We start from the raw sequence: 25,244 nt of genomic DNA, 5'->3' as shown, positions 1-25,244 counted from the left end.
CAAGTAGCTAAATATAATACATTGAGTGTATTGGCATGAACTAGTATGAAATGTCTGGATCGAATCCCAACTTTTCAAAAGGTCTCCTCGCTTCCACACTCCATTTTGACAGAGAAATAAGAAGACACCACTAGTATAAGTGCACAGACAGCCTGTTTTTAAATGGCAGGTTTATTAAAAACGTTCTCTATCACAAACATTGGAAACATACTCAGCAGATTTTATTGTAACCGACAGATTCGGTGGATAATAGAAAGAGAGTAACTGTCAATGTGGATCAGCCACTGAATTATGAGAAATAACAGGCCAATCTCCATGGCAAATTCCTCACCAAACCCCAATATTACTCAGCGTCGTTGAGTTCCAGTGTGTGTTCAGTCTGCCCTTAGGATGAAGCATGTGGTTCGTGACCTTGATGTTTCAGTTGATACATATTTACAGTAGGACAGCCTACATAGTACAGGAGAGGACACATTAGCACCAGTGCTTATGGATTAGGGCTCACATTGCCTCTGCCACTGCATGTGCATGGAACTGACTCTACTGAAGAGTTAGGTTAAAAGAAGGTTAATAAATCTGGCACTTGGAAGGCAAACTGTGCTCTGGAGTGACCTAGGAAATCTCTGTCTTATGGATCACACTGGAATGCCTGTCTCTGAAAGCTGCTCATCAGAATTACCTTGCAAAAGTGCATGCTTTGCTTCACCTCTGCTTGAAGTGCAATTTAGTAACATTTGTAACCCCTGGAGATCAGGAAATCAGTGTGATTTTCTCACTGCTGTTATAAATCTAAGCACAAACTCTGTATTTAGTGAATACCTTTAGCAGTTCTGGTGAAACATTCTCACCTAGCAAAAAAAATCTAAATAAATACAATGTTCATAGTTACTGACATACACACACACACACACAAAAAGGCTTTGGTTAGAAAATCCAGAAGGGTCAAATAAAAAAACTTTAAAAAAAGAAGAAGCCAAAGGAGTGTCAGATACTATATTGGTGTCAAATGAGTGCAGAGTAGAACAGTAGTTGTCCATTAGTTGTTTTTTTCCACGTGAAAATCCTCCATCTAAAGAAGCCCATGTTTCTTGGGAGCTGTGTGCCTTTCCTGCTGGTCACAGCTGCTCTCCTAGCTCCACTACAAACAGGCTGGCGATAATTCCACATTTTCCTGTTCAAGGCAAAGAGTCTCTCTTCCAGCTGTGAGGTAGAGATTGGGTATCAGGTCACTGCGGTATGAGATACCACTGAGTGTAGCAGTCACACATTTGTTTCTAGTTCATTTATTTCAATAGTGCAGTGGTCTTTACTGTTGGATTTCTTAGTGTGATTCTCCACTGGACTTTCTTCTTGCTCCACTTGTACGGGTATGTGGTGCTGAAACCCTTTCACTGTTTCTGGTCCACGGGATTCATTCATGGTCTTCACACAGCCATTTCTCTGGTAAGCCACAATCTGATGGATGTTAATAGGCTTAGTTTCACAGATCAATGGCACCTATGTGAAAAGCATTAAGATCTGGAATACTGCCACTGTTTGCTGTATAAAACAGGAAAGGAACTTTTACTTTGCAAGCCTGTGGTCTGCTTTACATTCACCAGGATTATCTAGGGCCTCCACAGACTTCCAGGACCTGTTTCTCATATACACCAAAGCATCTTTGCACCATCTGGATAAAGTGAAGGTATCTCTAAGTGTGTAAAAATGCAATTGCAACTCTAATTTCACTTATACTTACACTAACAACTGCTTGCAGCAGTAAAGTGACAGAAGCAGGGTAAGTAAAGACTAAAATTTCAGGGCTACATTCAAAAGATGTGGCCTCTCAATGACAAGTCCACCGAGCTTTGGTCAGTGCTTGCTCTTGAGTGCAGTTACACAGACCAGTAAGATATTTGGTTTTGCCTTCTGACTTTCTAACCCAATAAACTAACACCTGTCTTTTCAGTTTGCACTGTTTCAAAAGAAAGAAAGAGAATTTTATGGACTGATTCATAGGTTAAATATTGAAGTGTTCTTTAAATCAAACCAGAAGTTCTGATGGGGAAAATAATACGTAAATACTGGCAGAGAAAAGAAGTGGGCTTGCAGCTGAGAAAATTTGGCCTTTGGGTATACATTATTAACTCCACAAATTATGCAGCCAAAATGTATGGCAGACTAGTGGTATATTTTAATACAATTATAGAGCATGATGCAAAGAAAGATCTCCTCACAGATGACTAAATGATCCCTTAGGAGGAATTTTATATTCTTGAAACATCTCTTATTGAGTTGCAACTGTAGCAATGAAATGTCAGGAGGCCTGTGTAATGCAGGAACTCAGACTACACTTCTGGCTGTGTAATGGATGACATACCTTAGGTTATATGTTTTTTGTAGCAAGCTATATGTGTAGCCCATATATTCAGGACTAATCCTGTCATCAGTAATTATTTCAGAGAATAAGGCCTGCCTTTCTATATAAAACTTAAAAAAGCAGGAATTTTAAATACATGTTGCAGGAGGGCATGAGAATGGGATTTACCAGAAAGACTGTCTGTAAAACAGGAGAAATAACAATAGAAATAAAACTTTGCTGTTAATACTCTTGTTGTTTGTAGAATGTTACAAATGATGCGCAGAAATGAAACATGCCTTGTGAAAATCATTCCCGATGAAGAAACTTTTCTGCATAAACTATTCTGTCTTTGTGGAAGAAATGTAGAGTCTGCCGTGAACTGAAATAGCTGGAGATTAGCACCTCCAAGCATGATGGGCTTGTGGAATTAGGAATCTCCTTTGTCAAAGATTTGAAGGAAAAGCATGAGAAGGAGTTCCCAGTATAAGGAAAGACTGAATGATGCATGTCAAGGAGGAAGAAAGAAGAGCTTAGAAGTATAGGGAGGCACAAGCAGAATGCAGAGGTATGAGTGGTGTATGGAGTAAGATATAGAGAAAGAAAAAAAGAGGTTTAAGGAGGAACTTAAATGTAGGAAGCATGAAGAAGCCTGAGAATGATGTCTAGAATGGTGCAATGTGCTTGTTCTAGTCCAGAAAGGAATTTATTGCATTAGTGGCTTCAGATTGTGCTAACACAGAGGCTTGGAACACCCAGGGTAGTTGCTTTGTAGGGAGCTTATTGCTTATGCCTATGCACACTCGTCGATACCTTTACTTTCCCCTACAGACAAACACTCAAGGACGTTTTTCATCCTGCTCTGTTGGTGGTCACACTTTTAGAAGAAGGACAGTTTACTGGCCAGTCAACACTTGAGTGCTGAGTGTGGGACTTGCAGTTCCAGCATTTGCAGGACTCTGCAGCTGTTTCTCCTGCTCCCAGCCCCAGTGTGCCAGACACAGCTGTCTGGCAAGCTTTGAACTAGAGTGGCTTTTTGCATGACTTCATGGAAAAGGACCCTTCCACCCCATCTGGCTAAGTAGCACATTGCCCAATTCTGTCCTCTCTCTGAAACACCTTTTGTAAGCTAGATGAAACAACTATGGCAGGCTGAGAGCTCAAATGTTCTTTGCCAGTATGTGGCACACACTGGCATGCCCTGGCACATGGTGGTGTTACCTCGTCACCGTCCTTGATGAACTCCTTCCGGCAGATGTGGGCCATGATCCCAGCAGCCAGTGCATCTCCCAGGACATTGATCATTGTTCTAAACCTGTCCCTGGAAAATGAAGCAGTAATGATAAGTTCTTGGCCTTTTGAGTGCATTACCACACCTTCATGGCTGCAGTAATTATAGCTGAAGGCCAATTGTGTGTTTTTATGAGCTAACAAGTTTAGAAATGGTAGTAAGGAGTTTGGCACAGGGCAGCCACTAGTTACTGAGCTGCCCAGTTGGGTTCTCCAGACTTCTCTGAGCTCAGTGTGCTGTGCTACCACATACCTTAATCTGTAACCGAGCTAACTGGAGCAGCTATGCCTCCCTACATATGCAAACTAATTCAGCACAGAAAAAGTTTAACACAGCAGATCAAAACTGAATTTATATCCGAGTTTTTATGCTAAGGTCCAGTATTATGGCCTGATTTGGAGTCGGGTGCTACAAGAGAGGGCAGGCAGTACAACCAGTACCTTGTATTAGTTATCAAGATCGCAATCCCAGCAAAGTACTAGTTAAGAAAATTATTCTATTGATAGAATGTGTGGAATACAATCATTATTTAGAAGATTGCTAAATAACCACACTCACAAACTAAGCAGGCACTGGCCGTATTTAAATCATGGTCATTTCTAAAAATGCTGTGGTTGCCATGGCTACCAGTGGCTCTTAAAGATTCTTCATTTTCAGTTATCATCTTTTGGGAATTCAATTTGTATGTGTGACAGTGCTTTGTTTATATAGAGTTTCACTATTTTTCATTCATTTATGGGATCATTTCTTTTCTGTTTACACCCACTGCCTAAAAAATAATTCTATTAAAATACAGACTGTAAATACACAAAAATAAGTGGTTATCATAGACAAATGTTACACTTGAAATAGCTTGGAATCTGTTAGTTAAAATGAACGAAATTTCAAATAGACAATATAGCTTTTATGTCTGAAATAACATCTTTTCCAAGGAAAACACACACATCTGAAAACTGCGTCATATTCGTAACTTAATTTATAAACGTGGGTTATAAAATGGAGGTTCAGAAATCTCCAGATGTTTGGCTTATTGAAGTCAGTGGCGGTCCAACATCAACACTGCCCAGATTTCTGATCCTGTATCTTAATATAGGAAAAAAAAAAGTGAAACTGTGCTGATCTTATGTCAGATATTTTAGGCATGTACTCTGTGCATGCAAATGTTTATGTAGTTGCTTGTCTAATTAGCATGAAAGTTCCTGCAGGAAAGGTTATTTGTACGTGCAGTTACCCAAATTGTACATGCAATTGCAAGTAACTTCAGCAATAATAGTCCACAGCCTACACCTAAATGTGGTTGTTGACTTCAGGACTCAGTCCTATGCTTGTTTGCTGAATCCATTTTTCTAGTTCCTGCTGTTCTGGTTTTGGGTTTTGCATTGAGGAAAATTCCCGCAAGAATATGTTAAGCAGGGAAAAATACAGTTACAGCACGTATTGATAGATGTGTCTGTTACACACAGACCTTTTCTCCTTGGTTTATCATCACATTTTTATTCTTGGAAAGATATTCTGAGTTGTTAATTTTGGATTGTGCAAAGAGTCAGATGTGGTAGAGAAGAAGCTGTGTGAGCAGAGCTCAGGAGTTAGCACTCTCTTTTGGGCTCTGATTGGCATCTCTTCTGAGGACAAGATTTTCCTGAGGAAATAATGCACCACACTGAAACTCTTCAGAAAATGGTTTTCCTAGCACATAGTTTGACCAGTTCTATCCCACATTTCTGTGTGCCCAGAGTAGTTGCACTACGTGTGTGTAGAACCACAGCACACACCACCGACATTTCTCCACTGAGAGGCCAACCTGCCGCTTGTGGCAGTTCCTTCAGTGCACACACGTGCTAGCTGTTGCAGTGGTGTTTTAGATGATATTATTAAAGATGCAAAACTTTTAGCTTGTGTTTAATAAATTAACTGAGAAATGTTTTGTCTTCTTTATATCTCTGATCACTAGCTAGAGGTATGAAGTTCACATACATGTGGCTACCTAAACAAGTTGTGATACCTGCATTGTACTGGGTATTTCAGTCTCTGAGATCATCTAACCACCCTTCTTTAAGCATTCTTCATACTCCAGTACTTTCAAAACTAATACTGAAAATATTCTTCATGTCAACCACATTGACACTTTGCATCTGCAGGCTCTTGAAACCACCAAGTGCCGAAATACAGAAATATACTTTTTGTATGAAAGGTCATCTGCAAAAGACAGAAAATTGGGTCCGTTCCTTGCTCACTTTTTAGTGCTGTCTGGAACTATAGCCTGAAAAAGTTTTTCATCTGTTGTTTTGAAACGTTTTCTCAGACAAAGAAAACTGTAAGTCCCATATACACTGGAAGACTTACTGGAAAAACAATGAAATGTTGATGTTGCAAGAGCTGGGTGAAAACTGGGCGATATAGAGGGAACAGGCTTTTGTAACCGAGCTTAAAATACTTTGATTTTGCTGTGCTTCATTAACTATTGGGCTTCAGTGACTATCATTAGAAAGGCTGCTTTATTAAAATCTGAGCTGCCATTCCCAAGTTTAGGTGGCCACAGCAGATATTATTTATCCTTCACAGAAAAATATTCCTGATATTCCTAAAATAAAATATGTCTTAAGATATGAATACAACAAAACACTAATTACTCCTGTTCATAATAACATTCCATTATACTGAACAGAAAAGTAAAGAATTTCTTCTCACCGCTCTGTATAAAGAAAATCAGTGGCCTAAAGTTGAAAAAAACAGGATATATAACAGAATAGACGTGTAACACATTTTTACAGAGAACCTTAAGGTAATGAAGCTCCACTTAATTAATGGAGATATGTTTTATATAGATTAAATAACAAATAATTTGGACTGCTTCCTTTTGCATGCATATGCTAGTTACATAGTTAATCAAAATGCTAATGAGCTCCAGACCAGTCATCTTCCTAGACTATTCAAAATGGTTTGATTTATTATTTATTTACTGATTTAACCACTCCTTATGAATTTTAAAGAGATTTTTCTCACAGGTGACATGAATCTTTTATTCCAAGTGTGTTCAGTTTTACCCTCTGCCTCTGCAGCCACACGCTCAGTGATTAGAGGTGCAGCAAAGTGAGCTCTACAGAATGGCTGTGCTTGTGAAACATGGAGTCACTTCCATTGCTTGACTGTACTTCTAGATAAAAAAATAATTCTTGAGTTTTCCTTTGATCAGACTTAGAGTGGTTATTTTAGTCTACTTCTTCATCCTCCTGCTCTCCCTGTGAATATGAAGAATAGTTGATCACTTCCTCCCTTAGGACAATCTTACCTATATCAGAAATTGCTGTGCTGACCTCCTTCAGCCTGCTCTGGTTTTAGACAAACAAACTCTACTTCTTCGGCCTTTCCATGGATGTTGTATTGTCCAAGTCTCAACTAGACTTTCCCTCATATGTCTGTTTTTTTCCCAATATAATGCCTATTTCATCAGAGTATTTAATGTGAGACCACTTTAGCACAACTTCAAGCGAAATTGTTACTTCCCTTGCCTTTATGTATATCTGTATTACTATATCCCTGGAGATCATTTGCCTGTTTAGCAATGTTGCCACACTGGAAACCTCAAAAGCTTAATGTTACTTACAGTGCCCAGTCGACAGCAATGATCAAAGTGATGTCATCTGTTGGGAGCCCAACCGAGGTCAGAACAATGACCATTGTCACCAGGCCAGCTTGGGGGATGCCTGCAGCACCTATGCTGGCAGCTGTCGCTGTGATACTTTAACAAAGAAAGGAAGGAATAAGTGATAGGTTGTTCTGCAAGAAACCACACCATGTTTCCACAGGAGCTTTCCTTAACCATAATCCTTCTTATACAAGTGAGTGCACAGAAGTGCCAGTGTTTTGTGGAAAGAAGCCAGGTCAGAGAGCAAGAACAGGCCAAACTGTCTGTGCAGTGCCAAAGTCTCACTCTCTGCCTTTTCAGCTTTGGCAGTGGAGGGGCAATTCTGTTATGTCTTAATATCACAAGAGCAGAGAAATGGGGGCAGCCAGGCTGTGGGCTTCTCTGAGTTATGTCAGCTTCTTGTGGGTCATGGCACCACGCAGCACTGTGTGCCCTAAGCCTGCCAGCACTCCTCATCCCTGCCTCCCCACTGGCAGCAGAGCTGAGTCATCAGCAGCAGCTCCTATGCCAGGCAAATCCACAGCTGGCTACGAGCTGGGCTTTTCAATGGCAATCCATCCCAGAGAGGCCTGGCCAAGGGTGAAGTCCTTGCATAGCACGTGGCTTTGCGTACTTGGATCTAAATATGAAGCAAGTGTGAATGTGACTGCACCTCTTCAGTTTTTGGAAAGTATTTACTTGACATTCACACCACTTTTTCAGCCAGGCAAGCATAAACAAATGGGAGACCAGGGCAAGAGTGGACCTGGCAGGCTTAACTTTCTTTTCATAATGCTATTTTTACGGGAGAGATTTCATTCCTTTTTCCAGGAGCAAAAGTGACTGGATATATTCATTTCCACACAGATTGTCACTTTCAAGAGCTAGGCCATCCAGCAGAAAGACAAAAACCAAATGTTGACTATTGTAAAAGGATGATGTAAAATGTAGACACTGATAATCCACTGCATTGATCAGTCCAGAATTTGAGAGCTTTTGGCAAGAGTTAAGTCTCATCAACCCCTTGTGATGGAAAATGATGGTAACAGTATTCATCCATATGGAAACTGAGACATGGAAGTACCTAAGATCTTGCTCACAGCTGTGCAGTGTACTAGTAGAGCAGCATCAGTATTAATAAGAGCCTTTCCTGCAATTAAAACAATACATTTGCATGGGGTGTGCTGAGAAACGAGAAAGACTTCAAATGACATTTTGAAAAAGTTAGCTTGTATGGTATCCTAATAGCCTTGTAATAGGTAGAGTCTAGATAGAAAGGAAGGGACAGAAGCCCAGTAGTTGAGTAAGAGATAAATATGGTGAACATTAAAAGGTTCTCCAGTCAGTGCTATAAATTAACTAGCTGATTAGGACTGCCTCTGCCTCCAAAGTCAGTTCAGGCCACAAAATCTCATGGCTTCACAGGGAGCCAAATCAGGAAAGTTTAACTAAGACTGTACAGGAAAGCTCATCTGCTACTCCATTTAATTTTGACCTTAATGTAGCTGTTTCTTTCTATAATATGCTCTGTTGATGGGAATAAGCTCTTTACTCTCTTTTTTCTGCTACATATAGGTCTGCATAAACACATTGGTATAAACTGTCAACCTGGATTTTACAAACTATGAGCAAAGTAGACTGATTATTTTCTTAACATGTTTTTGCTCTCTGGCAAAATATCCCGGCACTGAGGAATATTTTCATTTTAAATCTCCAGATCCTAAAGAATCAAGATTAGGGAGAGATTTGGCCCATAAAATACAATTAGAATTTGGCTTCAGATATTCAAAGTCCTGAATCCACTATGATTTCCTGTTTACCCCCTTCTTTTGTAAGTGAGTCTTGTTATTTCTATTTCTTTCTTGGATTTTTTCCAATATTCATTTGTATTTTCTTTCTTCTGCCTTTACTTCTGCCTGGTCCCTATGTACTAGCACAATATGGAGAGTGAAAATAGAGGAGGAAATGGGGATCTGCCAACAGAAAGCTAGAATTTATCTTCTTTCCGTTTGTTGTCATCTTCTTTCTCCTTCACTGCCAAATCACCATTCTCTACTTCATGGTGTATGTAGTGTCTGCCCATTCTCTGGGTCATATTTTGGGACCACATACTAAAAATATCTCCATATCAAAATAGCTAAAGGCTAAAGTTTAACACAGGGTCGTTCCAAAAATTTTCAGAGACAGAACAAGCCCGAAGCAAGAGCTCATATGGGCACAATTCATTTCATCTTCTAATCTAACTGGATCTTGCCAGAAGCCCATTAGCAAACCTCAGCTGTCATTTGGGGTTAATTTCAGGATGTTCTTTGTCATGAAGATTTTCAGGTTCAGCAGAGGATGGGCAAGGCCCAGCAGTGTAAATGGGCAGTGATGAAGTCACTGGGTGGGTAGGTGAGCAGATCTCAAATGTGTTACACAAAGCTCTGACCATGAGGAATGTTTTTCTAATCATTTGTTTGCTGCTGGAAACCTGCAGGTTTCAGTCCCTGAGGCATTCTTTGGCAGCCACTGGAGTTATTCTGGCAGTAATTGTTCAGCTGGATCTTCTAGCCTTTTGAACCCATTACAGACCTTTCAAGGACAGCACAAGCAGCCATAGCACTCTACCCATTGACAGCATGGCTGTTGATGAAATGTTTCGTTTTAACAAGCATCAGATTTAAAAAAATATCTGACTGACATGACATCCTCATTAAAACCTGCCCTGATAGTAGCATCTGCAGCGTTTCCCTGCTCTTCCAAGGTCTGACAAAGAGCTTCTTAACACACACTATTCTCTGTTATTTGATGTAGGACTTCTAGTTTTGTAATTTTTTTTAACCTTTTCCTTTCAATTAAAGATGCAAACCAGACTAAAGTAAAAAACAATTCTGACATTTGAAATAGTGTTTTAAACACCAATAATAATAGCAAAAAGTTCCCTAGAAGTAAAAATTAGACAGTTATCCTCCAACAGAAATGTTTCCTGGTGTCCACATGCTTCTATTGAACAGTCCCAGTACAATTTCTCTTTGTATGGTCTCTGATCTCTGCATTACTTAAAAATAACCTTCCTACAAAGAGAGCTGTCTCTTATAACAGCAAAGTTGCACTTTGTTGTGAACATTACTACGTACAAGCATCAGAAGGGTGTCAGACTCAATAAGAAAACCAAATTGCAGCCTGTGAAATTTGAGGTTTATACCTTATAGTAATAATCTGCCCAAAGTCCAGCTCATAGTTGTTTACTTGTGCAATGAAGATGGCAGCCACTGCCTCGTAGAGTGCTGTCCCATCCATGTTGATGGTCGCTCCCACCGGCAGCACAAACCTTGCAATCCTCCTGTCCACATGATTATTCTCCAACAAGCACTTGAAAGTGATAGGCAGTGTGGCTGAGCTGCAAAACAGCAGAGAAGTGCACATGGAATTATTTTTCTTTCTGATGAACAGAACAAATTGTAGCCAGCCTTGTCCAGGCAGGGTAAGTTTTACACAAACCATCTGAGCACTGCTTCTCATTCTTTGGTCTGCATATGCACTTGCTTGTCATTTAATCCACTCCTTTGCTTGAGGAAGGATAAAGACAGTTACATGTATAAATGCTAGGGTTACGGCAAATGTTGCTTCCCTAAAATAGAATATGTTGTTTCTTCTTTCCCTCTTTCTAAAGAAAATGCCACAGAACCAATATTACACACTCAAATGCAATACAGGGGAAACACCCTGTGCAGCTTATTAGTAAAATCTCTGATAACTATTGTTCACTCTTGCTTTCTAAAGAAGTTTCCTTCCAGGCCTTCTGAAATAGAAAGCCAGTTTTAAACAGCAAGAGTGACCATAAACCAAGGAAAGATATACAGCAAGAAAGGCTGTTCATTCACTGCAAGGAATTGCTATATAAATGCCCTAAAAATTGTTTCAGTTCTTACTGCATATTGACAGTAATTAGATGACCAATTTAGACAATTAATTCTAATGGAAATTCTAATTGGAAAGCTGCTTGGGTTAAAGTCTCAAACAGCCCAGTGACTAACAGTTCTGATCAAGAAACTGCTCTTTATTTTGCCACAGTAGTGCAGTAACTTCCTACCTCATACATAAACAATTCCATTTCTGCAAGGGGTTAGACAAAGATTTTATCAACAGTACACCTGAAAAGCTACAGACCAAGCTCCTGTATCCAGGAATGTACAATCCTGTTTCCTCTCTGAGACACATCTGCCCACGTCCCTTGTGTGATCATGTAACAACCACATAATTGCAAGTCACATAATAATGTGCACATATGTAAATGAGATATAAATATGTATGTGTGTGGAATGGGATGGGATGGAATGGAATGGTATAAGACTGCTGGGTATTCATGAGCTTGAGTTTGACTCCTAAACTTTAACCCTCAATTGCATTTGCCTTAAAAAATAAATCTGATTTTTATTTTCCTTAATTGTGACAATTAATCAGCCCATAAATGTCCTCATTTTCAATAAGATGCATGCATTTTTAAATAGCAACACATCTAAATACGTTTCTTTATCTTTTATCTGCCTTTTTATAGCATTCTGTATTTTAGCATATGGTGTTACATTCACTAATATGTCATGAGCAGTGAGACTGCTTTCAAGGGAGCGAGGGGGTGCTTTTATGGCACATCAGTTTTTGTGCAGGAAATAAGTAATGTCATTGAAGAAAAGGTACAAATAGCAAAATATTTTTCTTATTTATGATACTCATTTTAATATTGTGCCCAGTACCTGAGACTATTTGAATAGCTGTAAAATAGCAAATTCCTTCAAAATTATTCCAAAGTTACAAGAGATAAGAAGTGTAGGGGAAATATTAGTATAATGATACTAAGCTCTTTAATGTTCTATTCTCTTGTGGTCTAAACAAGATGCATGTGGATGCATCAAGAAGAGTGGGATGCATCAAGAAGAGTGTGGCCAGCAGGTCAAGGGAGGTTCTTCTCCGTCTTTACTCTGCCCTGGTGAGGCCTCATCTAGAGTCCTGTGACCATTTCTGGGCTCCTCAGCTCAAGAGGGACAGGGAAGTGCTGGAGAGAGTCCAGCACAGGGCCACCAAGATGATCAGGGGAATGGAACATCTTTCATATGAGGAAAGGCTGCGGGAACTGGGGCTGTTTAGTCTGGAGAAGAGGAGACTGAGGGGAGATCTTATTAACATTTATAAATATCTAAAGGGTGGGTGTCAGGAGGTTGGTACATCCCTTTTTTCTGTAATAGCTAGCAACAGGACAAGGGGTGATGGGATGAAGCTGGGACACAAAAGGTTCCACTTAAATATAAGAAAAAGCTATTTCACTGTTGAGGTGAGGGAGCCCTGGCACAGGCTGCCCAGAGGGGTTGTGGAATCTCCTTCCTTGGAGGTCTTCAAGACCCGCCTGGACATGTTTCTATGCAACCTGATCTATGTGACCCTGCTTCTGCAGGGGGGTTGGACTAGATGATCTCTAAAGGTCCTTTCCTACCCCTATCATTCTATGATTCTAAACACCCTGAGACATGAATTACAAGTGTCTTTCCACTTGCATGGGCAGTTCAGATTGCTCAGTCGCTGTGTGTTGTGATATGGCTCTGATATCTAAATCTTAAAATGACCACTATCTGTTTTTAATTGAAGATAACACATTGGATCTACAAATTCTTTCTCAGCTGTTATAAACGATCCACAAAAGCACAGAGAGGTTCCAAAAACTCTGAAATCATAACCCCACTTCTGCAGGAATGCATTAGCAAAGTGCTTCCATGAGTAAGAGTTGTCATTTTGTATTTGTGCAAGCTGTTGTTTGAGGAAAGTAAAAGTGTTTGGAAAGGAAATGTAGCTTCCTGCAATAGAAACACAAAATTAAAAAAGACAAGCCTATGCATTCATTACAATATCTCTGTTTTCTGTAACCTTATAAAGTCTGACTGCTGAAAGATTTACTACAGACTGGCAGTCACTGCCACGAAAATGTGGAAAACAGTAATTCTCTAAGTATGCAAATAAACTGAAAGGGCAAGGAAGCAATAAAATCTGATTACCTCTGGTCACTGGGGTACTTGAAACTTTTTCATTCCAGCAGTCCTGATATTTAATCAATATTTACTTTGAAAAACAAACATAGCGAAGCACAATCCCCCAGACTACACATTAGATGTCATTTCTCTCACGTGCATGCCTGTCATTTTTTCACACATTCATTTGTGAATGACTGAAATTCTCCATGTCTTTTTTACCACAGCTGTTTGTAAAATAGTGAGGCTCAGCCTCATAGATAATGTAGAACTGAAACCCCTGGTGTAGCTGCAACTAGGAGCAGGCTGCCTCAGTAGCACTTCTAGATGTTCTTAACTATAGGCATGGCCAGGGAGAAATTACTATACTTTAGTTTATTATTTGTTGTCTCCCTTCCCTGCAGCTGCTTCAATTGTGTAGGGTTACTTATTTTTGGAGACAGTCTTTCCTCAGCCATTTGGCTTTTCTGTAACAAAACTCTGTCTAATTTCTTTGTGGGAAAGAGAGTAAAAGGTAGTCTTACAAGTCCTTTCCACTTTGCCCACACTTTGGCATACCAGGTCCCAGATTTTTGTACCTCCCTAGCACAGAAAACTACTCAGTCTCGCTCAAATTTATGATAGCACATCTTAGAGCTAGTAAACTGCCTGTCCTAACTATTCTTCCTGAAAGACTTTCCAGAACTCACTGTTCAGATGAGAAACTTAATTGATGATCTAGGTGTATTCTTTTGAATTCACACTAAATTTGCTTTTATGTGCTTTATGAATTCTCCTTGCACAAATTGACCAGCCGTCACAACATGTATTGTTAGAAATCAGCCTGATTCACCCAATCAAACCTTTAAAGTCTTCTCCTACAAAATCGCCGCTTTACATCCCTGATCACCCTTTCAGTATCCATTTCAATCTGAATGAACTTTTCCTCAGTAGAGATTTAAAAAGTTATGTGGAGTATCCTAGGAGAGGCTGTCTTGTTCACCGATGGTTCATCTTCACTCAAGATGTGTCATCTAGCGCATGTCAGAAAATGTGTCTTATTTAAGGCTTTGTCTGTTGGTGACTTACAGGTGGCAATGAAATAAAAAAGTCTTACTGATTTTTGCAGAAATATTAATGTTTCATTTCATTGGCTGAAGAAAAAAATTCTGAAATAAATACTTCAATTTGTTTTTCCAGTTAAATCAGGTTAAATTTGTTTTCTTGAAAGCTGCTTTATCTTGTGTTAAACAGTGGAGCAGTAACATGAAAACCTGACATGTAACATTTATTAGGAGGAAAAAATACTCTAAAGCACTGATCTTAATCTGTTAAGTCTTAAAAACTGTCCTAAAGCCTTCAGCTGAGAGACATATCTTCTCTCAGCACTAATTCTAACAATTAAAAATACATTTTTAAACTCTTATCTTGATTTTGGGATAAAATGCTGCAGCTGCAGAGACTCAGCATAAGCTAATGCTGGATCAGGCCAAGCTCTTACTAGTGTGAGCCACAAAGACAGCTAGTCACTGTGGAAGAACAGCTGTTCAGCCTGCTCTGTTTGTCTTATCATTCAAATGCATTTTGATATTTGCTCCAACAAATCAACAAACTGATCTCATCTCCCTTTTGCTAAATCTGCCTTCAATTTACACTGTGCATCAGCCAAAGTCTTAGTGTTTCATAAGCAGCAAACCCCTTCAAAAACTCATGTTTTATTGTTTGTCTTCAGAGAAGATGAAAATTGCTTCTAATGGGATGTACCACTGAGAAGATGCAGCTTTAATTCACTAATGGTATAGAGATGACCTAGAAAAATAAAATTCCCTCTTGCCGTTGGAATGGGGAAAGCTAAAATTAAGATGAATTTTGTCTGTAGGCCAAATGGTGCTTTTTCAGTACAGCAAGAGGTGATAAGATGAGGGGCGATATGGGGGATAGAAAGCAGCAAGTCAGAAATCCACAGCTATGTGGCCTGAACACCACAGAGTGGGGCATGGTGAGCAATGACAGCAGGTGGCTTTCAGGTTCCCTTGTGTTACATTCTTGGGTTTTGTACAGGATATTGTTTTTGAACCTTGCAGTTTGACTTTTAGCTTAAAAAGATAAAAAGGTGCAGGTTAGCTGGTATGAATATCAGGACGTTAGTCTGTGACTTTCTGTCTTTAGATGTAGGCATGCACTGACATCTCCAAGAAATACATCAGTATGCTTAAAACCAACTCTTTGTTCTCCTCTAAGATGATCTGAAAATCCAATACCCACATTGTGAGTGTTATATAATGCCCCTGTGGCAAGTATTATTTAACCAAATACAGATGTGTTGACTGTCAGGAGAAGCAGCTCTCTTGTCCAGCCCCAATTATTTGTGCATGTTCTTTTGGCAACAGCTCAGTTATGTGCAGTATCCATTCCTTTCAGTGTAATGAAGGTGAAAAGTTCAGCTATCTCTAGACAAGACATTGCTATTTGAGCAGAAAAATATTGAAAACCATGTTGGGCCTGTGCTGGATTTGCAAAATATGCACACTGTTACAAAGAGGCAAACAGAGCTAAATCCATCACACATGTCCAAATCTGTAAGTTCAGAGTCTTTCCTCAGGACTCACTTTAACTTTGATGGTACATTAGCTTCTGACAATAAAGACACTAAACCTGGTAGCACATCCTGCTGATGATTCCTGACAGGCTGAGCTGCCAGCTGGTGCCAGAGCTCTGCTACTAAACTACATCCTCTCTGGGCCTATAAAGATGTCATTATTCTTGCAAAGTGGAAGGGGAGAGAGCCCTATCTCAGGGCTTGATATCCTCAGGAGATGGGCTCTTCTGAGAGTTTGAGCCCAGGAGAGTCAAAATCTGTACAGGTTTAAGGGAAAGCTGAACTCCTTGTGTGTTCCCCACTACCAGTAGGCACTCAGATAATGAAAAAGTCCTTTTCTTGTATGAGCAGTAAGTAACAATAGCAGAAACAAAGGGCTTGCCAAAGTGACTTGGACCCTTTCCTGTCTTAGCAGTGAGCCCTGGATGCTTAGAAAAGGAGACACTGCAGCAGGGTAGCTATGAGATAGTTCCTTTCAACTGATGTTTGTTGAACATCCTCTTATGATATGAGGAGGTGAGGATTGGTTATTCCATGGTTAGCTTTATACTCTTCGCAATGTAGCTTGGTGACCTCCTATTTCTCTCTGGTTTTGAGATAAAGTTCTGTGGGATCTCTTAATCTGTGGTCCAGTCTCTGCTTTTTCTCACCCCTTTCTAGATCTGCTTGTGTATTTTAGTACTACATATAACATCTGAATTTTTACAGCTGTAATTGATGATATTGGCATTAGAACACTTGTAACCTTGAAATACACCATAAGCCACCTAGACCTGAATATATTATGAGCTTCACAGAGGGCACTGCATGGCTCTAAAGTGGCTTAATACTCTCAGAGCTGGAGACAGAGTAGAGATCTAATGAAGAAACAATGAACTGCCTTAATAAGAATGGTGGAATTCCTATTTAAAAAAGCAGAAGCCCTAAAGTTTCCAGACCACTAAAGGACTTGTAAATCAGATATAAAATAAAAAAGCAAGGAACAAAATCATCTCTTTTTTTCCCCATAAAAGATTAAATTTCAGAATAGATTTTAAAGAAAAATTATCTTTTTCTAGAAGAAAAGAATGGATGGAATGACATAGATTAAAAAACCTGAGTTGCCAGCAACAGAGTTCTTTGGAAATTGATTTGTTAGAGGAGCAGGGCAGACAGTCGAGAGTGTCAAGTGTGAAACTGAAAAGCCTTTTCCAACATTAACATCTTTAAGTGCAAAACTAGCTCTTACTTAAATCTGGGGATGTGACAACATCACTTTTTAATTCCTAGAAAAAAGCTTGCCTTAATTATTTAAGTCTAATTAGATTTTAAAACACCACCCAGCATATAACTTTCTCTTGATTTTGTATTTCACAGTATGTTCCTCTTTATGGATCATTCTGGAGCAAACTTACACATGAAAACACCTTGTAAAATGAAACATAGTGGAAAGCTAATACTTTCCAACTGTACTGAAATAATCATACCCTCCTCTCTTTCAATTCCAGTACATTCCTTCTGCTCTGCTTACTCTTACCCTAACCAGTGTACTTATATTTATGAGAAAAATAGCCATCTGTGTTTGACCTTCCTGCCCCAAATTCCCTTATTGGACCTCACTAGAGTTATAAATAAGATTAAACAGGCCAATGGGCTGGTGATAAAAGTTTTGTGCTCTTTTTCCCATTTCTGGCAAAGATCTAGTCCAACTTTTATCTTTTTCATTGGCCCTTCAGTAAACAGATTATTTTTTGTTCAGTATTGACATCAACTCCCTTCTGATGAAAGGCTGAGGGAGCTGGGGCTCTGTAGCTTGGAGGAGACTGAGGGGTGATCTCATTCATGTTTACAAATACATAAAGGGTGGGTGTCAAGAGGATGGAGCCAGGCTGTGCTCAGTGATGGCCAATGATAGGACAAGGGGCAAGGAGTATAAGATGGAACAGAAGAGATTCCAGAGAAACGTAAGGAAAAACTTCTTCCCTGTTTAGGTGAGGGAGCACTGGAAGGGGCTGCCCAGACGGGTTGTGAAGTCTCTTTCTCTGGAGAGATTCAAACCTACCTGGAAGAGTTCCTGTGTGACCTACTCTAGGTGGTCCTGCTCTCGCAGGGGAGTTGGACTGGATGAGCTTTCAACGTCCCTTCCAACCCTTAAGATCCTGTGGTTCTGTGTTTCTGTGTGACAGTAATTACAGCATTGCAAAGTGATGTTTTGTAACAAAAATAAGTTTTGCAGAAGATTATAGCCAAGATGATTGACATCAACTAATCTGAGTTCAAGGAAGTTACATTGTTACTTCCCCATGCATTTATTTATTTGTTTTACCAATTTCTGCAAAAATCACATGATTATTTATAGGTCATGATGCCCTATGCAAACTGATTACATAATGGTCCTTATTAGACTATTAAATAGAAGTTATTTAAATCAATATTGGTTTGACTGCTTTCCCAGAATTTTTATCTGTATGTCAATCCTGCTTTTTCTTTCTGCAATCCCACCAATTACAAATGCACTTTATTTCTAAGTGGGTCACTCCATTGTAGGAAAGATTACGTGAATTATGCCTTAAGGAGCTTAGGAAGTTATGGAGAAAAGTAAGAGGAGAGATATAAGGGATAAGAAGCTGGTACAATGCTGTTACCTGAAAGGATATATCTCACCAGAGCTCAGCTTATTATAGAAATTATTATGAAATGGAAAAGGAATAAGTATTTAAGTATAACTAGATGAAGTACTCCTCACTCAGTATTGTTAATTAGAATACATATTTTGGCATTAATAAAACCTTTAAATATTTCATTATGTTTCTTTATAGACAGATGTTCCAAATTTATCATTGATTTTTCACTCATTACTAATTTGATGTCTAAATTAGGTGGATAAGGTAGGTGTCTGTCACTAGCTGTCATAATTTCAATATCTGGATAAGAATTAAGTATTTCCCAGTCTCTCTATAAAATAAGAACAATAACTTTAAAAATCCAAAAGCAAAAATGAGCTGAAAGATGTATTTTCCTTTAGCCTTGTACCTTTACAGCTGACAACAGAAGTAATGAATGTGTAAAATGTGCTAAAAAGACCTCTTCACTTGTCATTTTCCACTTATACTTTCATTATTGTGTAAAAAGTGGTAGGTAGAGTGGCTCCTGTTAGCTCAGAGTAATGAGCCTCCAGCCACAGATGCCACGAACCTGTGCTTTCATGCTCTTGGCTACACGGAAATGTTAGTTTAGTTGTTGTCTCCACTCCATGCAAGTCAATTCCAGCCCTTTCAAGCACTTCTCATGCACCAGTTTATCTATGTTGGGAGTAATATTGATAACCAGTGCACAATCTGTTCCTATTTTCACTTTACCTTTGTGCAGCTATGGTTAAAACTCATCGTACATCCTCCCTAAAAAGGATTCAAAAAATATTATTCTTTGAGCAGAACAGATAAATTCTTTCCCAGTGCTGGACAATAGCTTGCAACCACAGTCTTAATGTACCAAGAAACAAACACTAAGATGAGTAGAAAGGGTAAAAACATTTCCATATGACTGAACTAGGGTGTTCTCCACTAATACCAAACAGGATGCCTGGACAAACTGTGTCCCTTATATATATTAACTTTGTAGAAGCACGAAAAATACCCTTCATTTCCTTTCTAGTCTGCTAAGAAAAAGAAATTTGTCCACTCTTTTTTAACCTAAGGGAAAACAATCTGGCAAACATTATTGTCAAATGACTTCCACACATAACTTCCAAATGCTGAAAGATCCTTCTTTTACCAATGTACCAGTGAATCTGACACAGGCTTATTGTTTAGATATCTGCTCCAGTACAGCTATAGCGTGCCGTTCCCAAGAGAAAGCCAAAAGATCTAGCAAGTATTTCATTACATCTGTCTAGAAACTGTGAAATACCTGGAAGACGTGGCCAGAGCAATGAGCAAGGCTTGAAGAATCCCTCGGATGAAGACAATGGGATTCTTCTTGGTGATAAAGAAGTACATCATTGGCAGAATAAACAGCCCATGCACCACCAGGCCGCAAACCACCGTAATGGCATAGAAACCCAGTTTCTTCCCAATGGCTGAAGGGTCATCCATTTCTAAGATTTTACCAGCAATTAGGAACACAATTCCAAACGGAAAGTACCTAAGCAAAACGAAAGACAGCTATTATTAGGAGATAGCTTACTTCCAGTGATATCATGAGCTGGGAAATCCTTCTGGTAGCAGTGCAGTAACAGCAGCCTGTCTGGAAGCAGCACAGTGAGGATCTGTTGTTTTATCAGACTCAGCCTCTCTCTCTCATTTTGGGAGTGTGCCCAAAGCACTGGGCTAAACAATCTTTTACACAGGGTATTCCTCAGCACAGCTCAAGTTATGGTGCTGGTTAGGAATGACTTTGAAATGTTTTGATTCAGAAGGGAGCTCTGACTTTATAGCTGAAGATAGGTCATTTACTGGGGAGAGGAGAAATGAATCATAAGCTCTTCTCACATAGCCATTCATGGATTTTGGTTGGAAGCTGTTAAATAAATGATTATGTTGCCTTTGGAAGACATAGGAGAAACACCAACATGCATTAGACATGCTCTTGAACTGCCTGAGAGTTCAGGGCAGATAGATAGGCAGAGAGTAGTTAGTTTCTGAACTTCCTCTGGACTGGATGTGAGATAAGTGCTTTATCAAAACCATTGTGCTTCTGTGCATGGCTGCACACAACATCATGGATGCTGAAAGAGCTTAAGATTAAAAACCAAAACAAATAAAATCTGGAGACATCCAGCCTTCATCCACTGGCAGCTGTGCCATTGCATGAGACTTGCCATTTCCCCCTCATCCTTCCAGAAGTTACTACCCCTTACCAGCAATCATTCCCTGACCCAGTTCAGTCAGACTGGAGTGGGCAGCTGGAAACAGGTGAAGTACTAGTAGTGGGTTCCTTCCACATTATGCTGAGCCACACTGAGGGACCTTCTGAAGGCTGCAGAAGATGCTAAGCTGATAGTTTTTGTCATGGACAGTCACTTGCTGTTCCTCTGAGCTTTGGGACAGGGGAGTTGACCGGCCTGTCTGGCTCTCAGTGTGATTTAGGATTGCTCTGAAGGCTTTTCCTAAGTTGTGTGGCCTAGGATGGTTCATTGAGGGCTATTCTGCTAACTGAAGACATCCTGAGTGCCAAGTACTCTGGGTATATCCTCTGCACTGTGCTGTTCCGTGCAGAGGTAGTCAAGCTAGCAGCAACCACACTAACCACAGTACACTCACATCAACATAAGAGCCCAGTCCTCTCCTGAGCTAGCTGAAGCTAGGCTAGGATTGCTAGTGGAGCAGTGCTGTAGAGGATGGAAGTGCCAGCTTGAGCATCTCAGCATGCTTCTCCTATGTGGGATGAATGTGTTATAATCTTTCTTGGCATGCCCAAGGATTGGCAGTGCCTCTAGTGCATATAGCACCCACCCAATCAGCTATATCATGTTTCATTATTTGGGAGTAATACAAGATGCCTCTGTCAATGTGACAGTACAAGCCAGGGACAGTGTGTGTGTGTGTATGTATCTTCCTTCAAATGCTGTGGCCTCACAAAGCTAAGGATTGCTCACCCTCATCTATTTCTTGGGAGGGAAGTTGATGAGATTCCTGTGCATCCTCTGCTGTTGAAATTTTCTTTAAAAAAAATACAGATTTTCTTACTAAAACAGTTACTTACCAAACAGCCACTGCTACTATCTTCATGACAGATTCATTTAAACACTGGCAAAAGCTGACTAGAGGGACACCGCTGTTCCCCATTCTTCCCAACATTATACCTGCAAACAAAAGCATTGAGGTTCAGTTTCTCAGGTGCCTTCAAGTAAATCACCAGTGCTTTCCCTCCCTGCTGTAATTCAAAGTGAAATAAGGGGGAGATGAGTGGATGAATATAGATCTTTGTGCTGTAGAAACAGACGTGGTATCTGAAAATCTCACCGTACACAACCACAATGAGAGCGTGGGGGAGCCAGGCCACAGCCTTGTGCTTTAGCTCCATGCAGGGCTCTCTCCCCTGCCTGGATGATTTTTCATTTGCAGTCTTTCACAGAGCACTGAGAAGGAATTAACTGCTCTGAGGGATCCATGGAAGACAAACTGAAAACCACTTTTGTAGTGAAGGAAGCTATCTCTGCCCACAGTCTGCCTTACTGCCATGCACTGCGTGGAACTGGACAGCATCCATGAGGCACTTCTGGGGCAAAGGCAGTCCTGAGGTTTGTTCTGGTATCAGGGAGTTAATGTGGGGGGGTCTCATAATCAGGCTTTACAAACATGGGGGAGATAATGAAACACAAGTTCATGTGAAGAAAAGCAAAACTACTGTAATGATTAACCAGCAAAGAAAAAAGCAAAGACAACTTATTTATGTGCATCCAGTACTCAGAAAGGGATACAGCTCTGGGATGTGTAATCTAACCATATATTCTGCAGACAGTGTTAGTTTCCAACAATGCATATAAACAGACATCATTTTCTTGTTTTTTAATTTGCTGCTTTGACTCCCTGGAAGGATTACAAGTGATCGAGTTAATTGCTCATGGAAGCACTTCAAAAGCTAACTGCACCAAGTGAGACTGCCTTTGAAGGGAGTTTCAGGAGGAAGCAGGGGCTATGACTAGGGAGCATGCTGCTACTTGCTCTGGATATGCAGGGCCCTTGCTTGGAGCAAGAGCCTGGGCTCTGTCCCTCAGAGCCCACATCTGCATTCTGGAGCCACGTCTCAGGCAGCACCGCTTCCAGGGCAACCCCCTCCTGAGGCAGGGAGAGAGGCTCCCAGCTGTTTTATCCAGGGATTTCACAATAACAGTGCATTCAAGATGTGTGTTTATAAGCCTGTTAACGTTCATCTAGGCTGTAACTTTGAGGTCAGAAAACAACACTCTTTTATTAAGCGTGTCGCTCATCTTTGGTAATAGGACATTAAATATAGTTCAGCTTTTGTAGCCTGATTGGTGTCAGTTTTATATGAGTCTTAACTTCTAATTCTGTATAATGTAAAAAAGAAGGAACCCTTTCTCTTTTATGAATAACTGAAATTTGCTCTTTACAACACTGTCCTGCCTAAGCTTGTGGCTATTGGGAAAGACAGACAGAGGAGTGGACAGAACTGGGCCTTTCTGTCTTCAGCCCTGATGTACCAAGTTCTATCTCAGTGCAAGTATTTTCCTTGTAGTGAATAAATAATGTGTACTCCTCCAAGAAAAAAAGGATCAGATGCCTCAGCTCTTAGCCACATGGCATAATCTCTAATAAATTCCTGCACACTATGAGAGAAGAGGTAGTATAGCTAATCCCTGCTAAACTCAGCATCAAGGAGGTAATAAGAACTCGTATTCACCTTAATGCCATTTTTCTATGCCTTCACAGAAAACAGAACTGCATGGAACAAAAGTTAGCAAGGATTTTGAAGATGTATCTTAGAAAGGTTAGGAGAACAGCTCTGTAGTAGTTTTACCTTTTTCCCCACAAAGTTTAGACAGAAGGAGTTAAAAAATCAAGACACCAATCAACCCAACGCCCATCTTTTCTCTTAGAGGGATCCTTGGATTATTACAAACCAAACATATCTGAAACCTACCCATTGTGGCAGAAAATATCACAATCCCTAGCACATTCATCCCATCACTAGTGCCTGGTTCAGACTTGTAAATCACTTCAGGCGGGGGAGTGATATCCAGGGCAAAATTCTGGACATTGGATCCATTCTCATCCTGGACTCCATATATTATAATGCGACGAGTGGTGCTTTCAGAAGATGCTTTGTTAGATTTAATGATGGGAATACTCTTGGTGCGATACTGAAAGGAAAGAAAACAGCTTTTATTATAAAATCACAGCAAGAATGAATGGTTTAATGAAAGCTCCTAAGTGTTCTGTTGCAACAAGGCTGCATGTTAAAAGGACAGGCATGAAAAGAAGGACAGCTCCCGGCCCTGTGCTGCTAAAATCTATAAAACAGTTGACATTTTGGAAAAGCACAACAAAAACAAAGTTTCCTATAGTCAGACCCTTGTGCAGCAAACACATCATCTCCTGACAGAGCTAACTTCCTATAAGACACAATCAGGAAGGACTCCCTAGAGGCTCTGAGTGCTCTTGTCTGTCTCTCTAGGTAAGGTTGCCATGAAATATTCCCTCAGGTGAAACAAATACAGCAATGCCTCTTTCTCACTCAGAACTTTTAGGCAAGGTTTTCTAACCAAATTCCAGTCTGAGTAATTAGGTTTTCCCCAAATACATTATTCTGTTGCTTTAACTGGACGCTGTATTTTGTTCTTCCCTTGAGCATTTTGCCCTCAAAGTGACTGCAGTCCCATGGTAAGAGAAAAACCATGCTCTAGGCACACTGGCCAAGAACATAAATTGTTCTGCCTCCCTATAGCACCTTTCTTGAGCTCTGTGGAGCTGACATAGGTATGCATGTCTGGTCACACCATGCATTTCATGCTTGTTTGTTTTGTCTTCAATGGTGGAGATGCTCAGAGTATCTGAAATAATACACAATGTCTCTATCTTGATTCTGTTTCATTAAAAGACTTGTCTTATATGATGCTGATTCATCTCTTTCAACAATGGTAAGAGGAATATAGCCACTTACCTGCTTGAATGTGGCCTCAACAAGATTGGCTGGAAACATATTCCTGAAAATGAACAAATAGAAGAATATTTTCTATGGAACTGAAAACAACTTCTGTTTACTGTCTTCCTCAATAAATCAGTTATTTATCCTTCTAGAGAGGAAGAGCTGGATCAGTGCAGAATCACAGAATCACAAAATCTTAAGGGCTGGAAGGGACCTTGAAAGTCCAACCCCCCTGCCAGAGCAGGACCACCTAGAGTAGGTCACACAGGAACTCGTCCAGGTGGGTTTGGAATGTCTCCAGAGAAGGAGACTCCACAACCCATCTGGGTAGCCCCTTCCAGTGCTCCCTTAGCCTCACAGGGAAGAAGTTTTCCCTTGTGTTTATTTGGAACATCTTCTGTTCCAGCTTGTACTCATTACCACTGCACTCTCTCCCACTCATGCCATACCTGACAGCCAAGCTCAACAGAGAAGTAGTTTCTCAGAAGTAAAGACCTTGGATTGCATCTAAATACCTGGAGTGAGACCCAGGAGCTCTAGTTTCAGTATCTGGCTCTGCCACAGTCTTCATGTTGGAACTGAGGCAGCATAACTGCTATCATTCCCTTCTCCATGTGCTAACTGGGGAGTAGAATATTCTTTTATTCCATACTTTGTCTTTTCTACTTAGAAAATGAGCTGTCCCAGAGAGAGTTGGTGTTCAGGGACATGCTCCTGAGATATATAGGTGCTGTAACCTGTTTTGGGACTTCTGAGTACTACTGTGTGATAATTCTCACAGCACCTCTCACAGGAGGTATTGTAGTACCTCCTGATATACTTTT

The 25,244-nt window shown here is 40.1% G+C and overlaps 1 protein-coding gene across 1 annotated transcript in view; it reads right to left on the bottom strand.

The window, feature by feature from the left end:
- Positions 1-1,260: 1,260 nt before the first annotated feature.
- Positions 1,261-25,244, bottom strand: part of SLC1A7 (solute carrier family 1 member 7) — a 49,777-nt gene continuing 25,793 nt past the window's right edge. Inside the window, exons 4-11 of the mRNA XM_062003430.1 lie at positions 24,436-24,478; positions 23,416-23,635; positions 21,514-21,613; positions 19,720-19,953; positions 10,442-10,636; positions 7,234-7,368; positions 3,560-3,659; positions 1,261-1,497 (exon numbers count right to left, since the gene is read on the bottom strand). Of these exons, the coding sequence (XP_061859414.1) occupies positions 1,261-1,497; positions 3,560-3,659; positions 7,234-7,368; positions 10,442-10,636; positions 19,720-19,953; positions 21,514-21,613; positions 23,416-23,635; positions 24,436-24,478 (1,264 nt within the window). The remainder of the gene's footprint in view (positions 1,498-3,559; positions 3,660-7,233; positions 7,369-10,441; positions 10,637-19,719; positions 19,954-21,513; positions 21,614-23,415; positions 23,636-24,435; positions 24,479-25,244) is intronic.

The sequence above is a fragment of the Colius striatus genome, chromosome 10 (genome assembly GCF_028858725.1).
Source record: "Colius striatus isolate bColStr4 chromosome 10, bColStr4.1.hap1, whole genome shotgun sequence".
NCBI classification, from domain to species: domain Eukaryota; kingdom Metazoa; phylum Chordata; class Aves; order Coliiformes; family Coliidae; genus Colius; species Colius striatus.
Note: the sequence above shows the minus strand (reverse complement) of the source record. Positions and strands in the feature narration are given on the sequence as shown.